Below are 16,939 nucleotides of genomic sequence, written 5' to 3' on the forward strand. Positions count from 1 at the left end.
CCATTCCAGTGTTGCTGATGCAGTCATCTCTATAAAAATGTTGTTGGTAGCAATAATTAAATATTGTTTTTATTATTTCTAATTTTCTTTGTAAGAGCTAGAAGGGGACAATCTGAAGCTATTTTTTGGCTCTAAACTCAGTGGTTTGTTTTTGTAGGACAACACAAGTTGCAGTGCTTTAGTTACCGACATACAACAGATACGGCAGCAAATCCAAACTGCTATGAACAACACAGTGAGTGTGACAACTTCTTCTTTAGTTGGTCTTCGTTGTAGTCCGTAAAATATATCACTGTGCCTTGCAGTAAATTTCACTTGAGTCTCTATGTTTTGTCTTCCCCTTTTGTTCCTTGCTATTCATCCAATTTCTCTGCTACCGTAAAGAGATAAAAATATACATGACCGTCTCCAGAGACAATTAATCCTCCCTCCCTCCCTCCCTCCTTGTCGATTTTGGGACTAAAATTGAACCCTTAATACAAAGAATTTCAGAAATTTACCTCTTTTTTTTCACCAAATTCCTTAAACCATTGTAAGAATTCTTCTGATTTTTCAATGTCCTTACTGTAGAGAATTGCTAAACTCTCAGCAAGATGAATTTGTGGATACAGGTTCAAGTTCCGATGTGGTGCAGTGGTTCTAATGCTATAATATTCTACAGAACAGATATGTGCGGAACCATACGTCACTTTAGGATAGAATTTCTATTAAAGGCAAAAGAACTGGTCAGAGCTGATATATAACATTACAAACCCAATCAGTGATTGGCATTTATTGGTAGATTATCCAGTGATCAATTATTTATGTTATAGGAAAGATAGACAGTTAATTAGTGAAAGTTAACGATCAATGGATGCTTGTCATTAATTCAGCAAAAGTCTTTTGCAACGTAAGTGATAAGAAATGGTTCTAATTAAGGCAGAGATGGTGACCACCTTGCTGAGAGTTATTCCATAGAGTTTAGCCTAAAACCATCTTTATTGAAGACACCTCTGAAAGGTGTGGGGTACCTCAAAACGGTAGAGGAGTAGGAGCCAAAACCGGACGTGGTTCCTCCTGATGTCTTGAGCTAACTGGATCCTATAAAGGAGCTGTTGTGGTAGCAGACCACGAAACATGGTTGAAATTCCATTAAATATATGAAATGGAAATTTTCCCTCGCTTCAAGAAAGAAACTGTTACATAACTGTTTTTTGTATGTTTTGGTTGAAATATTACCAGGAATTGTTGGCCAGGTTCATTTTAGGCCATCATTCTATTTCCAGTGAAAATTGATCCCTATTTTAAGAAATTATGTTGCATTTTTTTTTCCTGCTATGGGATGGGGAATAATATCACAGCAGATGGTGTGGGACCCTTGGTGTGAATTGTTCAAGACATGTAGCAAAGACAAAGGCTTTGGCGTTAGGCTGCAGCACATGTGGCTTTATGATGTGCTCAAATTATTACATCATCATAAGATGTTAATTAATAATAATAAGACATTAATTTGTATTGGTTTACCATTATTACTTGATGATGATGTGGTTGACAATGGTTAATTAGTGTTCTCATGTCATTATTAATGTAATTATCACTAGGAATAATTGGAAAAGGGGGATAGGACTATTTACCCTGACAACTCAATGGCAGATATTTAAATTTTCTGAAATCCATTGTTTGAAAAAAAGTTTAGTAAATCCGTACACAGCCTACCTCATAAATTTTGAGTAGAGAATTTGGATTTTCACTGGTAGCATTTATTCAGGTGGTGGAATGGTAGGATTATTAGCATGCCAGACAAAATGCTCAGTGGAATTTCTTCTGACTCTTTATATTCTGAGTTCAAATCCTACCAAGGTCCACTTTCCCTTTCATCCCTCCAGGGGTTGATTTGACTTGCTCCCCCAAGCTTACTGGTCTTGTGCCAAAATTGTTATAAGGAAGTCTATTTGTGAAGTCAGCATCGATTAAAGCTAGATTTATGAATAAATTATTGGAAGCCATTTCAGTATAGTCATTAGGTTGAGTAAAATAAAGAATAAAAGTGGCTGCCGAATTCCCTCTGTAAGATCAAAATCGAATCCTAATCAAATGGAAATTGTAGTTGTGGCTGATGCCAGTGCCACCTGACTGGCTCCCCATGCTGGTGGCATGCAATAAGCATCATTCATGCATCAGTCATTGCCAGTGCCGCCTGACTGGCTCCCTGTGCTGGTGGCACGTAAAAAGCACCATCTGAACGTGGCCAATGCCAGGCCCACCTAACTGGCTCCCATGCTGGTGGCACGTAAAAAGCACCCACTACTCTTTCTCTCTTGGAGTGGTTGGCGTTAGGAAGGGTATCCAGCTGTAGAAACACTGCCAGATCAGACTGGAGCCCGGTTCAGTTTCCTGGCTTGCCAGTCCGCAGGCAAACCGTCCAACCCATACCATCATGGAAAATGGACTTTAAACGATGATGATGATTCTTTAAACCTAATTTCATTTTTTTTTTTGTTTTATTTTTTAAGTTTTCTAAAAAATAATTCAATTTTTATATTCTAAGTTCTTACAACACACTGAAATAGAAAAACGGTTCCACTGTTTAAATTGCCAAACAGGAACCCTCTATACACTAACATAGACTGATGCTAAAACTTAAGATTTAACACTGAAATTTGGAACTCCTCATCATCATCACTGCCATCTTCCATGCATGCATGGGTTGGACGGTTGGCAGGAGCCGGCCGGGTAGAAAAATTACCCCAGGAATTGTAACCATTTATTTACCGTTTGGAAGTCGTAAAATATATAAAAACCGTTTGATTAGTGATTAGTGAACACCTTTGCATTTTACGACTTTGACTATTGTATGGTAACTTGGCAGAAACAGGTGAGTCTTGGACAAAATACTTTACAAACTGATATTCCTCACTTCTGGATTCTAACTTCAGATTCATCTCCTCATTTCTTGAGAATAAGCAGCCAATTCCATTCACTTGACCCTTCCTCTGCAAGAGTGGTTCTTATCCATAATCAAAAGAATTCACTTTTTGTTTTTGATATATACATTGTTCAGTGTTAAGTCTTCAGAAAAGTCTATGGCTTGAGTGAGGAATTTGCTTTTACGTTACCATTATGCATTATGATGACAATGACGGCTGTTGCTGGTTTATCGCATCTGATGACGATCTGTTGATTCCGTTTTACCATATTTTCATAACTTCACCAAAATACTGTTATGATGAAATCATCATCATCATCATTGTTTAATGTCCGCTTTCCATGGTAGCATGGGTTGGATGAATGACTGAGGGCTGGCGAACCAAATGGCTGCACCAGGCTCCAATCTTGATCTGGCAGAGTTTCTACAGTTGGATGCTCTTCCTAATGCCAACCACTCCAAGAGTGTAGTGGGTGCTTTTACGTACCACCGACACGAGGGCTAGTCAGGTGGTACTGGCAACGACCTCGCTCGAATCTTTTTACACATGCCACTGGCACAGGTGCCAGTAAGGCAATGCTGGTAACGATCATGCTCGAATAGTGTCTTTCACGTGCCACCGGCACGGAGGCCAGATAGCTGCTCTGGCAGCGATCACACTTGGCTGGTGCTCTTAATACCCTGCTAGCACGGAGCTCGAGTGCCACTAAGGCGGTGCTGGTAATGATCACGCTCGAATGGTGCCTTTTAAGTGCCACTGGCACTGAAGCCGGTTAGCTGCTCTGTCAATGATCACACTCGTATGGTGCTCTTTGCACCCTGCTGAATCACAGTAATATTACAAGGTGAAATTAGCTTTGGAAAAGAAATTCAGGATTTAGTTTGGATAATGGATTCAACAGAGTGTTGGAGAAAATGGTTAAGATTTAGTTCCATCCACTTAAATTCTGATCAATAAAGTATCAATTGGTCAAATTCTGTGATTGATTTCGTCAACTGTTCTAAAATATGTTACTTACTGCCAAAGTATTTGTTATAGCTTATCATGGTTTATATTATAATTGAAAATACAAAATATTAGACTTGTGTTATAATATTCTTTCTAATTTTGGCACAAGGGAAGGGAGCAAGTACTTGACAAAAGGATGAACAGCAAAGCTAGCCATCATGGGATTTGAACTCACAATTTAAAGAGTTGGATGAAATACCCCTGAGCATTTTGGCTGATACACCAACTATTCTACCGGCTCACTGCCTTGTGTTTTGTTATAATATATTAGCTTACACTAGTTTAGTGCCAGTTATATTGTAGCATAAATTATTCAATGTGAATTTGGTTACTGAGTTACCATCCATTAAAAAAAAAATTAATCTACGAAGCAATTGCCCCAGGTCCCCTTCAGGGTTGGCGAAAGTGATGTGGTGGACAAAGAAAAACCTGGCTAATGACAGTCAAGGCTGATCTGGAACCCAACCTAGGCCCCCATATCTCCAGCGTTCGCTGCTGGAATAAAGAGTGGTTGGAGATCACACGGTCGTTAGCCTCAAATCGCCAGGCCTGGTCGGCGTTTGTGAGAGATGCAGCATTGAGGGTGAGTGAAGCCAGCTCAACCCACCCTGGGTGAATGCTGTCTCAACACAAGACAAGAAGAGTTACCATTCATAGTAACAGTTGTGTAGTTACCATTCCTGGTAAGCAATAAAGACTAGGGTAGCAGAAGTAATCCGAGTTGAATGTCTTATTAACATTATTAGAATCTTAATGTCATTGTCTTTAATCGTCAATTTCCTAAGTCTAGCTAATAATTAGACATTAAAAGTAGTTTGGAATCCAAATATATTTGTTGGCCATGTATATAATTAGTAATATTAAAGAGTAAAAAATATTTGTTAGAGGTTGAGACAATATTAACGACATTATTAATTGACCCCATCTTTCTTGGTGCAAATACTTGGATTGCTTTTGACTTGAAACCCTAATGCTTAACTCTAATCTGAAACTTTTGCAAGCTTTTTTCCTTCTACTCATACAACAACATTCTCTTCATATAAATGCACTTCAACTTGCACTTGACAATTCCTTTCTCTCTTTTGCCAGTATTTGACTTTGGTGTCAGGGGTTGGTCCAGCACGTTAATATTTAGTATAAACTCCGAGGAAAAACTTTTGAAGATTTTTTTACTACTAAATCATTGAATCCTACACGTTTACGTCATTCTCTTTTATTTTAAAGTTGTTAATTAGAATAATTTACCAATTACAATGGAATAAATGGAAATCAGTTGAGAAGACGAAACTCTGTGAATATTTCACTGTAGCTTCAACTAATTATAATTTTAGTGAAATTAATAAATAGCTACAATTTCAGTCAAAGGTTTCTCTAATAATTGCCATTTTGCAATTTATTTTTTTTACCATTTTGCGAAGGAATTCTCTGCTGCATGTTGAGTAGAATGTTTGAATCCGATAATCAAGATCTAATGCTTGAAAAAGAGGGTTTTCCAGGTTGATACACTGTATTGGATGTAACGTCAAGTTTGGGAGGTTAACCCTTTTGATACTAACCTACCTGGCACTTGCTCCTCATTCTAAAAACTTTCATCAATAGTTCACGTTAATTGATGTTCAAAATACCTGTTTAAATGGGACAAACTTGGTTTACTGAATTCTTCGTTATTTTCAAAGTTAATTGAAACAAAAGCAGTGTGTTACGACAGGAATATTGTAAGAAGAGGGTTAACAGGAAAATATGGATGCAGTTGGCTGGTTTGGTTAGCCTGGTCTTTTGGTAGTTGGACAAGAATTGAAGAGTTTATTGATCTGATTGATAGCTTTTAAATATAGGCCTGGATATCAGTAGCTCTTTGGTTATCTTCATTTGAAAGGTTTACAGTAAAGACTAAAAGCACACTAACTCAGTTTTCACTGGTTTTATTACCAACAACACTATGGCCCGGCATTGCTCGGGTTTGTTTCCTTTTTGACCCTTTAGAATTGGAATTTTTGAAAAGTAAAAATTTTGCATTATGTAGCTTGTGAACATTTTTCTGGTTGAAATACACAGAAAAATGGCAACACAGCAGTAAAAAAAATCGTAAAAAATAGGATTTTCATAGAAAAAAGCACCTTTTTGATGTAAATAATTTTTGGTGTTAACATGGTCCGATTTGAATTTTTTCTTCTACGGAATGAAGAGCAAGCTTTCTTCTATCATACTCTCAATTTTTGTCAACTTGCGCTGCAGGGTCTCGGAGGAGATAGTGTTAGTTGAAGGCTACCAAACCTGCCATACACAGACAACCTCAGCTTTATACATAAAGATTAGTTTATAGACTTTATCCATTTTCTACAGCGCTCTCATGTTTTACAATTATTTTCAAACTCAAAAGAATAAGTAAAACTACAATGTTATCCAAACTAGTTTCTTTGGACTTCATAAATCTGTCTTCAAATTTATCTTGAAATTCTATTGAAAGAGTTCTGAATCTCTCTACGATTGATAAGGATCTGAATGAGTAGGGTCACTGATATGAAGGAAATCCGTTTAAAGCATTGACTATCCCTCCCCACCCCCTGCTTCCCAAAACTTCAGGCTTTGTGCTTATAGTAGAAAGGATGATTGTTATTATTAAGGTGGTGAGCTGGCAGAATCGTTAGCATGCTGGGTGAAATGCTTAGCGCCATTTCTTCCGTTGTTACATTCTGAGTTCAAATTCCACTGAGGTCGACTTTGCCTTTCATCCTTTTGGGGGTCAATAAATTAAGTACCAGTTATGCACTGGGGTTGATTTAATCGACTGGCTCCCCCCTCCCACCCAAATTTCAGCCCTTGTGCCTATAGTAGAAAGGATTATTATTATTATTACTATTTGCTTTTGGGGACAACTCCTTCAGGGGTGATAAATTAGGTAATCAACTTATTCCTTCCTTGAAATTGCTGGCTTTGTGCCAAAATTTGAAACCGTTATTTTTATTAACTAACACTGTGTTGCTAATTTATCCCCCCCAATCTGTTTCTGAAACTTTCTAATTAATCCGTTAAGAAATCTTAACTAAAATCTGCTCTGAAAACAAAATGTCTTCTTGTTGTTAACATTTTACTGCTTGCTGTTAATTATTATTATTATTATTATTGCATGATCGTTAAGTAAAGTTATTGTATTTTAAAGACACTGCTGGATTATTAACTTTTCACCTCTTTGCTGTTTCTTTCTGTTCTTCCGTTATGGTGTAACGAAGATTAAGGGTTCAGACGTCCAGTTCTTCCTTTTTGAAGACATTCATTATGTTGTTGATTAAAAATCTTTATTAATTGGGCAACAAACAAATTCTTTTTACCAACTCACAAGATTAACCCTTTAGTGTTCAAACCGGCCATAACAGGCCCAAAATTTTCTACTTGTTTTATGTTGAAACTGGTCAGTCTGGCTGGCCTCTCACACCTACCCAACAATGTCGTTGGTAAAATTTCATTGTTGAAATATACACTCACAAGGTTGAAATCATAAAGCTATAAGATAATGCGTGATTAAATTAAAACAATGTGAATAAGCAAACGTTACATTTGGCAGAATTATCTGAATGCTAAAGGGTTAACCCTTTAGTATTTAAACCAGCCATATCTGGCCAAAATATTTAATCTGTTTTATGTTCAAACTGACCAGATCCAGGCCCTCACACCTACCCTACAATGTTATTCTACATTAAGTAATTACTCCATCAAGATCTTGAAGATATGAGATAATGCATGATTAATTCAAATCAATGGGAATCAATAAGCATTATGTTTGATAGAATAATCTGAACACTAAAGGGTTAAATGGATTAGTAAACTAGATAAAATGCCTTGTACTTCAAAACCTGCTTGAAAATCGTTCTTGAAGACCTGACCAAATTTACGGCAATCTGTCTTTAAAATCAGTTTAGCAGCATTTTCATTGCTTTCGTCCAAATTCACACCAGCCACTGCTTTAATATATTTTATTCAGCTGTCGATCGTTGACTGTAGATAGATTTGCTGGCATTAAGGCTTATCACAGCACCTCATTCACAGCTAAATTTCTTTGTCTTGCATTTTCCATATTCCATTCTGTTTCTGCAAATGCTTTGCATGTCGTCTTTTGCTAATGTGAATGCATCGCATGTCGTCTTCCTTATTCTTTCACTAATCTTTGGCTCTGCTGTTTTCTCGTTAATTAAATGAATATTTGCTTTAATAATCTCAGTACTTTAATTTAAAAAAAAAAAATAAACAACTTTGTTTTAATTACTGTTTGAAAAATGATTGCTAATTAATTGATTTCATGTCAGAAGTTCCAGTAAATCGTAAAGGAAAGTATCATAAATTAATTCATAAAATTATAGTTCGTTAACTGTTTTCAGTCTAAAAAAAATACATTTTAGTAATCAAAAGTTAATTTTAAAATAAATAAACTACTTAAATTTCAACGAGTTTAATTCCTATTAAAATAATTTCCAAAATCCATAATGGATTTTTTTTTTTATTAATTTATCAAAGACAATTTACATAAATGTTTATTCTATCAATTATTTCTTTCTTCCTACCACTTTTTTTTTTTTTTTTGTAACTAGTTCCAAATCTCTACAATTCCTCGTATTTCTTGTAGAAAAAGTTATGCCTATTATGTTACATAATAAAACTCTATATTTTGAATTCAAGTCTAGTTTAGATTTTGCTTTATATTACCAGAAGGTTTATGGATTGGCAGACTCTGTGTGTGTTGTAGGTTCGGTGTCCCTGTGTGTTATAAAGAAAAGTTGGTGGCAAGCAGAGTTAGCTGCTTGTAAAACACCGCCTCAAAATCAGATTGGTTCGGCCAATCTAGAATTAATAGACAGACCTAAACTTGTTAAACTATGTACCCATTCCATTACATTGTAAATTTATGTCGAATCTCTTCGCCTGTCAATGCAGCCATTATCAGGGGAGCCAGTGCCGCCTCAACTGGCTTCTGTGCCGGTGGCACGTAAAATGCACCAATCCGACTGTGGCCGTTGCCAGCCTCGCCTGGCACCTGTGCAGGTGGCACATAAAAAGCACCCACTACACTCACGGAGTGGTTGGCGTTAGGAAGGGCATCCAGCTGTAGAAACATTGCCAAATAAGACTGGAGTCTGGTGCAGCCTTCTGGCTTCCCAGATCCCCGGTCGAACCGTCCAACCCATGCTAGCATGGAGAACGGACGTTAAACGATGATGATGATGTACAAGAGATGACTTGGGTATATTGTCCCTTCTTTAATTTGTGGTTTTGTGCTGATGCAAGAAATTATATGGTGAATATTTAATGGTGGCACTTAATTTCTGAGAACTGAAAATAGAATCCTTATCTTGTATATCTATCTTTCTGCCTACCCCCCCATTTTATGTTCATTTTTTTTTTCCATCCTGCCATGTATTGAACAAGTATCACCTCTTATGATCTTAACCCATTCGTTACCAATCCGGCTGAAACCGGCTCTTGCTCTGAGTACAAATGTCTTGTTTTCATAAGTTCTGAATTAAAATCTTCCACCAAGCCTTAGTCACAATTTATGTTCCTAACACTAGCTTAATGATAACTAAGTTATTTTACGAAATTCTTTGTTATATTTAAAATTAATTAAAGGAAACAGAGCATCTCAAAAGAAATATGGTAGCAAAAGAGTTAAAGTCACCATGATATTTTTGACCCTTTTGATACCAACCCGGCTGAAATCACCTTTGGCTCTGAGTACAAATGTCTTGTTTTATAAGTTCTGAATTAAAATCTTCCACCAAGCCTTAGTCACAATTTATGTTCCTAACACTAGCTGAACGATAACCAAGTTATCTTACTAAATTCTTTGTTACATTTAAATTAATTGAAAGAAACACAGAGCATCTCAAAATAGATAAGGTAACGAATGGGTTAAAGAAACCAAAACACAATAAAGAGAACTGACCAAGTTTACTCTCTCTCTCTCTCTCTCTCTGTTTCTCTCTCACTCTCTCTCCTTTTTGTTTTAGAGCTAGCAATGTCCACTCTCTATTTTTGATTTGGTTTTACAGCCACATCTCTCCCATCACCCACCACCTTACAGTCAGGTGGCTAGAATCCATTTCATTGTGCCACTGGAACCAAATGGGTTGTCTTTCATGCCACAGTCCCTCATTATCTTATTTACAGTTGCTACTCCCCAACTTTCTTTGTTACTGGGGCTGGGATTTTTTTAAACCATGAATAGCTATGAGGGTCCACCCAATTAAAATCGAAATCCTAGGGGTCCAAATGTAAAAAAGGGTTGAGCATCATTGCTCTATACAACATGACTGGAGAAATCAATCAACCAGCATTTAATCATTAAATATTGATCAATTCAATCAACTTGTCGTGTTTAATTCTTTACTTCATTTAAACTTGCCATTTTATTAGACTTATCCAAACTTGCTAAACTGAGTTTGGATTAAGGTAGATTGAGGTTTGGAGATTAGGAAAATAATTGGTTCCCAAATAAAACGATTGAAATTAATTTCTTCCTTGTGTCCATCAAATGTTGTTTTCTCTCTTTTTTTTTCTCCTAAGCTGCTCAGGGAGAAGGTAATTATTTTCTTTTTTGTTTTGTTTATATGTGAATAGGTGAGTAGTGAGATCATCTGGCAGGGCATGGAAGGACTCTGAGAGGATGTTGTATTTATGGCTGTGTGGTAAAGAAGTTTGCTCCCCAACCACATGGTTCTGGGTTCAGTCCCACTTGCACGACATCTTGGGCAAGTGTCTTCTATAACCACAGGTCGACCAAAACCTTCACTGGATTTGGCAAATAGAAACTGCAAGAAGCCCATTGTATGTGTGTGTATCCCTTATAACTACTTGACCACTGGTGTTGGTTTGTTTATGTCCCTGTAATGTAGCTGTTCTGCAAAAGTGACCGATCGAACAAGTACCAGAATAAGTTCTGGGGTCGATTCATTTGACTAAAATTCTTCAAGATGGTGCTTGTTTGTTTGTTTGTTTGTTGAGCGAAGCAGTCTTCGTCCCAGTGGGAGAAGTCCGAAACGTGGTCCTTTGCTATTCATAAGACCCGCAGAAGAGAAAGCAGGTCAACCCCCGGCACCGAGAGCATCGACGGATGGCTTGAATGCGCATCCAGGCTCAGCGGTTGCGTAGGAAGTCGGGGGCAAGAAGCAGGAAAAAAGAGTGAGAAAAAGTTGGGGCGAAAGAGTACAAGAGGGGTCACCCCCCACCCACCCCACCCTGCCGGAGCCTCATGGAGCTTTGGGTATTTTCGCTCAATAAACACACACAACGCCCGGTCTGGGAATCAAAACCGCGATCCTCCGACCGCGAGTCTGCTGCCCTAACCATTGGGCCATTGCGCCTCCTCAAGGTGGTGCTCTAGCATGGCCACAATCTAATGACTGAAGTGAGATAAAAATATGAGTATTTTCTCTTTGATTCCAATCACAAGACTCTGCTATATTCTTGGTTTTCATTGCACTTTCCTTTGTATCCTTCTACAAAACATGGCTCTTCTCTCTTCTTGTGCAATTCTTTAATTAACAGTCCAATTTCTGCTGTAATTGTGGCTACTTACTAATGACTAATATTTAGTCATTAATAGTCATTACAAGAGAAATAATACTCCTTTGCACCAATTGTGTGCTAATCTTTCTTGGATTCCAATTTGTAATTATTGGTATATTTATTTGTGTTTTAGAGAAATTCTTCACTTTGGTTGCTCCAGTTTCTTTCTTTCTTATTCATCTCTTTCATTTTGATCCATCATCTTTAATCATTTTACTGATTTCATTCATTTCACTTTTTCATCTTGTATCTCCTTCAGTTATATACCATGCCCTATTTATATTTTATTCCCTGTTTTCCCAGTCATCGTAGTTTATTATTTGTGCAGTCAGTAAAGGTTTTTCTCTGCCACTCTGTAAATAAGTTTGTCAACCAAAGTGAACAGGTATTTGTGACCAGATTTTCTTCCTCTGGATAATGTGTTCTGATCTTCCTGCAGTGAAGTTGATTTGTCCATTCCTCTAAGATCTGTAAATATATAGGAATAATATTCTCAAGCTGTACCAAATACTTTACAAAAGTTAATTAATTAAAAGGCGTCCATATTACATGGCTGTGTAAATCATCAATCTTCAACATCCATGTTCCATGCTGACATGGGTTGGGCAATTCTCGAAACCCAATGAGTCTGGGTTGACTTTGCCTTTCATCCTTTCGGGGTTGATGAATTAAGTACCAGTTACGCACTGGGGTCGATATAATCGACTTAATCCGTTTGTCTGTACTTGTTTGTCCTCTCTGTGTTTAGCCCCTTGTGGGTAGTTAAGAAATAGGTATTAATGGCTTGATGCCCTTCCTAATACCAACCACTATACAGTTATACTGGTTATACTCTCTCTCTCTCTCTCGTGGCACAAGTATTTACGATGTCACAACACAGCTTGTAAGACCAAAGATCCCCTTTGTCTGAATGAGGCAATAGTAGAGAGATGGTTGGTGGCTTTGTGCTAGACGAGAGAAGGGGGCCAAAACAGAACAGGTTTCTTGCTGGTAGTGAAGCTACATGACAACTCACATTATTGAAGAGTGGCTTTGGAAGGACCAAGGGGGAGCTGGAAAGTGATAAAATAGTAAAGGTGTGGTCTCGGGGTTGAGGTACAAGGTAAAGTTTTTGTTACAAAAAAATTTTGTCAACTTTCTTGTTTTAGTTACAAATTCTTAAACTGATTTTTATTTCAGTGCACCTTGCTTATTATTTGTTGTTGTTATTGCACCAATTGTAATTTCTTTTCTAATTGTTTACTGAGATGAAGTATATTTATTAACAATCAACGTATGTGCTTCTTAACCCTTTAGCATCTAAACTGGCCGTATCTGGTCCAAATATTCTGCCTGTTTTACATTAAGACTGACCAGATTCAGCCTCTCACACCTACCCTACAATGTCATTCTAAAAATATACAAACACACCATTGAAATCTCAAAGCTACAAGATTATCCAAGATTAATTCAAAACAATGAATAAATAAGGATTTACCTTTGACAAAGAATTCTGAATGCTAAAGGGTTAAAGAGGTCATGTCTGTTGTTTCTTGTTGCATTCTATAAAACCTTTTTTACTTACAATGTTCTTTCATCCCAAACGTGTTAAAAGCGCTTCTTGATGGCTTCAGACTAATGTGTCTCTTGTAAATTGTTGAATTAACGATTTGACTTAAATATTATTTGTAAAACCTCAATAGTCTACAGAACAAATTGAATGCCTTGTTTCTTTTTAGGGAGAAGAGAACGCTGGTGCGCAAACAGTTGGTCTTGAACAACGAGTCAGTCTATTAGAAAAAGAAAATAGGGAATTAAAAAAAGGTCAGTTCCGTTTGCTTGATTATAAAAGGGTTCACTTTGTTGCTAGCACTAATGACTGAGGGCTTTTATCAACCCTTTTACCACAGTTAACCACCTTGGCAGGCGCCCACCTGATATAGGTCATTTCTATTGTAATATTGTATGTTAAATGTAAGGCAGCGAGCTGACAGAAATGTTAGCACACCAGGTGGAATGCTTAGCGGTATTTTGCCCATTGCTACGTTCTGAGTTCAAATTCCACCAAGGTCAACTTTGCCTTTCATCCTTTTGAGGTCGATAAATTATGTACCAGTGAAACACTGGGGTCGATGTAATCGATTATCTCCCTCCCCCAGATTTCAGGCCTTGTGCCTTTGTAGAAGAGATTGTTGCTATTTAAGGTGGCGGGGCTGGCAGAAACGTTAGCACACCGGGCGAAATACTTAGCGGTATTTCATCTGTCTTCATTTTCTGAGTTCAAATTCCACCGAGGTCAACTTTACCTTTCATCCTTTTAGGGTCGATAAATTTAGTACCTGTTGTGTACTGGAGTCAATCTAATTGACTTAATCCCCTCCCAAATATTTCGGGCCTTGTACCTAGAGTAGAAAAGAGTATAAAGATTGTGGTCAATAAACAAAGTTAATGTAAATATGGTAGCAGTGAGGGCCTTTTGCTAATCTTTGTATATTTGAAAATTTCAGGGTCTAAAACTGTGGTTCTTAACCCTTTTGTGCGTATGGACCCATTTCATTTCTATTTTACTCTTCTGGGCCCTCAGAGCCATTTGATGTTTAGATGCAATCCTACAATATTTTCATAATTAAATATTTATTAAGAATTGTATAAAAAGATTAAAATATTTTGTGTATTGCAGAAATATAAGCAAATTATTGCAGCAAAATCTTAGAGACCCTGAAAGGGTCATATGCATCCAGATTGAGAACTAATGTTATCGTCTAACGTCTGCTTTCCATGCTGGCATGGGTTGGACGGTTTGTCTGAGAACTGGCAAGCCAAGAGGCTGCACCAGGCTCCTCCAATCTCCTCTGGCAAGGTTTCTACAGCTGGATGCCCTGCCTAATGCCAACCACTCTGAGAGTGTAGTGTGTTTTTACATACCACTGGCATGGGAGCCATTCAGGTGGCACTGGCATCAGCCATACTCAAATGGTGCTTTTTACGCGGCACTGGGATCAGCCACGCTCAAATGATGCTTTTTGCATGTCACTGGCACAGGTGCCAGTCTAATCCATCAAATTTGTATCTGAAAACTGGATTACTTTTTAAATGTAATAATATACTCTTTTACTTGTTTCAGTCATTTGACTGCGGCCATGCTGGAGTACCACCTTTAGTCGAGCAAATCGACCCCAGGACTTATTCTTTGTAAGCCCAGTACTTATTCTATCGGTTTCTTTTGCCGAACTGCTAAGTGACGGGGACGTAAACACACCAGCATCAGTTGTCAAGCAATGCTAGGGGGACAAACACAGACACACAAACACACACACACACACATATATATATACATACATACATACATACATACATACATACATATATGACAGGCTTCTTTCAGTTTCCGTCTACCAAATCCACTCACAAAGCATTGGTTGGCCCAGGGCTAGAGCAGAAGACACTTGCCCAAGATGCCATGCAGTGGGACTGAACCCGGAACCATGTGGTTGGTTAGCAAGCTACTTACCACACAGCCACTCCTGCGCCTATCTTGATAATTAATGTCTAAAGAATCAGTTATTTGGACGTAGGTTTGTGTACACACACACACACACACACACACAACACACACACACACATGGCTGTGCTTAGACACAAATTTTGGCTTTATTTTTTACCATCAAAGCAATCAGAATTTTGATATGTCTCCTGATTACCTTGACCCCAGTATCTGACTGGTACTTCATTTGACCTGAATAGAATTTGAACTTTGAATATAAGCAAGCTGGAAGAGATGCTGCCAAGAGTTTTGTTCTGTTGAAGAACTTCAGCCAGTTTGCTGCAATCATCATCATCATTTAACGTCCATTCTGCATGCTAGCATGGGTTGGACGGTTCGACCGGGGATCTGGGAAGCCAGAAGGCTGCACCAGGCTCCAGTCTTATCTGGCAATGTTTCTACAGCTGGATGCCCTTCCTAACGCCAACCATTCCGTGAGTGTAGTGGGTGCTTTTTATGTGCCACCTGCACAGGTGCCAGGCGAGGCTGGCAACGGCCACGGTCGGATTGGTGTGTTTTATGTGCCACCGGCACGGAAGCCAGCCGAGGCGGCGCTGGCATCGGCCACGAGTCGGATAGTGCTTTTTACGTACCACCAGACCAGGGATCCTGGCTGGTTCAATTCGATTTCGCTTTCGCTTGCCTCAACATGTCTTCACAAGCAAAGGGGGTTGGCACGGGTGCCTGTCGTACGGTCGGATTGGTGTATTTTACGTGCCACTGGCACGGAATAATGATGATAATCGTCTCTGCTGTAGGCACAAGGCCTGAAATTTGTGGGGTGGGAGTGAGTTAATCCCATTAACCCCAGTGCATCACTGGTACTTTGTCTTTCATCCTTTCAGGGTTTATAAATTAAAGTTGACCTCAGGACATAGAGACAGACAAAATGCTGCTAAGTTCACCGCTTTAATAATAATAATGATGATGATAATCCTTTCTACTGGAAGCATAAGGCTTCAAATTTGGGGGAAGGGATTAAGTCGACTTCATTGAAACCCCCCAGTGCATAACTGGTACTTAATTTATCGACCCCCGAAAGGATGAAAGGCAAAGTCGACCTTGGCGGAATTTGAACTCACAACGTAACGGCAGCCGAAATACTGCTAAGCATTTCGCCCAACGTGCTAACGATTCTGCCAACTCGCTGCCTTAATAATAATAATAATGATAATAATAATCCTTTCTACTATAGGCACAAGGCCTGAAATTTTAAGGGAGAACAAAGTCGCTTACATTGATCCCAGTACTTGACTGGTACTTAATTTATTGACCCCAAAAGGATGAAAGGCAAAGTTGACCTTGGTGGAATTTGAACTCAGAACGTAGCATTGGGTGAAATACTGCATTTTGTCCAGCGTGCTAATGGTTCTGCCTTGATGGTGATATAATGATCATTTTTAAGCAAGGTAATATCTCTTTATTTTCAGCTGTTGAAGAACTAAGAAAAGTGACCAGTGCCTTAAATCTTCAGTTAAGATCTGGAGCTAAAGCCAATGTTGAAGTTGACAAAAACAGCAATAACATTGTAACCAAGATGGACGTAGAAGGAACCGAACATTCAGAAGAGGAGGAGGATGATGATATCGATCTTTTTAACTCTGATGAAGAAGAGGTAACACGTCTGACTTTTAATGTTCTCTTTCGTTTCCACATTTAAAGCTTACTCTTTTACTTGTTTCAGTCATTTGACTGCGGCCATGCTGGAGCACCGCCTTTAGTCGAGCAAATCGACCCCGGGACTTATTCTTTGTAAGCCCAGTACTTATTCAGTCGGTCTCTTTTGCCGAACCGCTAAGTGACGGGGACGTAAACACACCAGCATTGGTTGTCAAGCAATGCTAGGGGGACAAACACATACACACACACACACGCACAGATATATATATATATACATACATATATACGACAGGCTTCTTTCAGTTTCTGTCTACCAAATCCACTG

At 38.4% G+C, this 16,939-nt stretch overlaps 1 protein-coding gene across 1 annotated transcript in view; it reads left to right on the forward strand.

Moving 5' to 3' along the window:
• LOC115209372 (elongation factor 1-delta) overlaps nucleotides 1-16,939 on the forward strand; it is a 40,617-nt gene that overhangs the window by 17,289 nt on the left and 6,389 nt on the right. The window contains exons 3-6 of the mRNA XM_029777749.2: nucleotides 158-235; nucleotides 10,470-10,484; nucleotides 13,190-13,274; nucleotides 16,425-16,609. Coding sequence (XP_029633609.1) covers nucleotides 158-235; nucleotides 10,470-10,484; nucleotides 13,190-13,274; nucleotides 16,425-16,609 — 363 coding nt within the window. The remainder of the gene's footprint in view (nucleotides 1-157; nucleotides 236-10,469; nucleotides 10,485-13,189; nucleotides 13,275-16,424; nucleotides 16,610-16,939) is intronic.

The sequence above is a fragment of the Octopus sinensis genome, linkage group LG3 (assembly GCF_006345805.1).
Source record: "Octopus sinensis linkage group LG3, ASM634580v1, whole genome shotgun sequence".
In the NCBI taxonomy this organism is placed as follows: domain Eukaryota; kingdom Metazoa; phylum Mollusca; class Cephalopoda; order Octopoda; family Octopodidae; genus Octopus; species Octopus sinensis.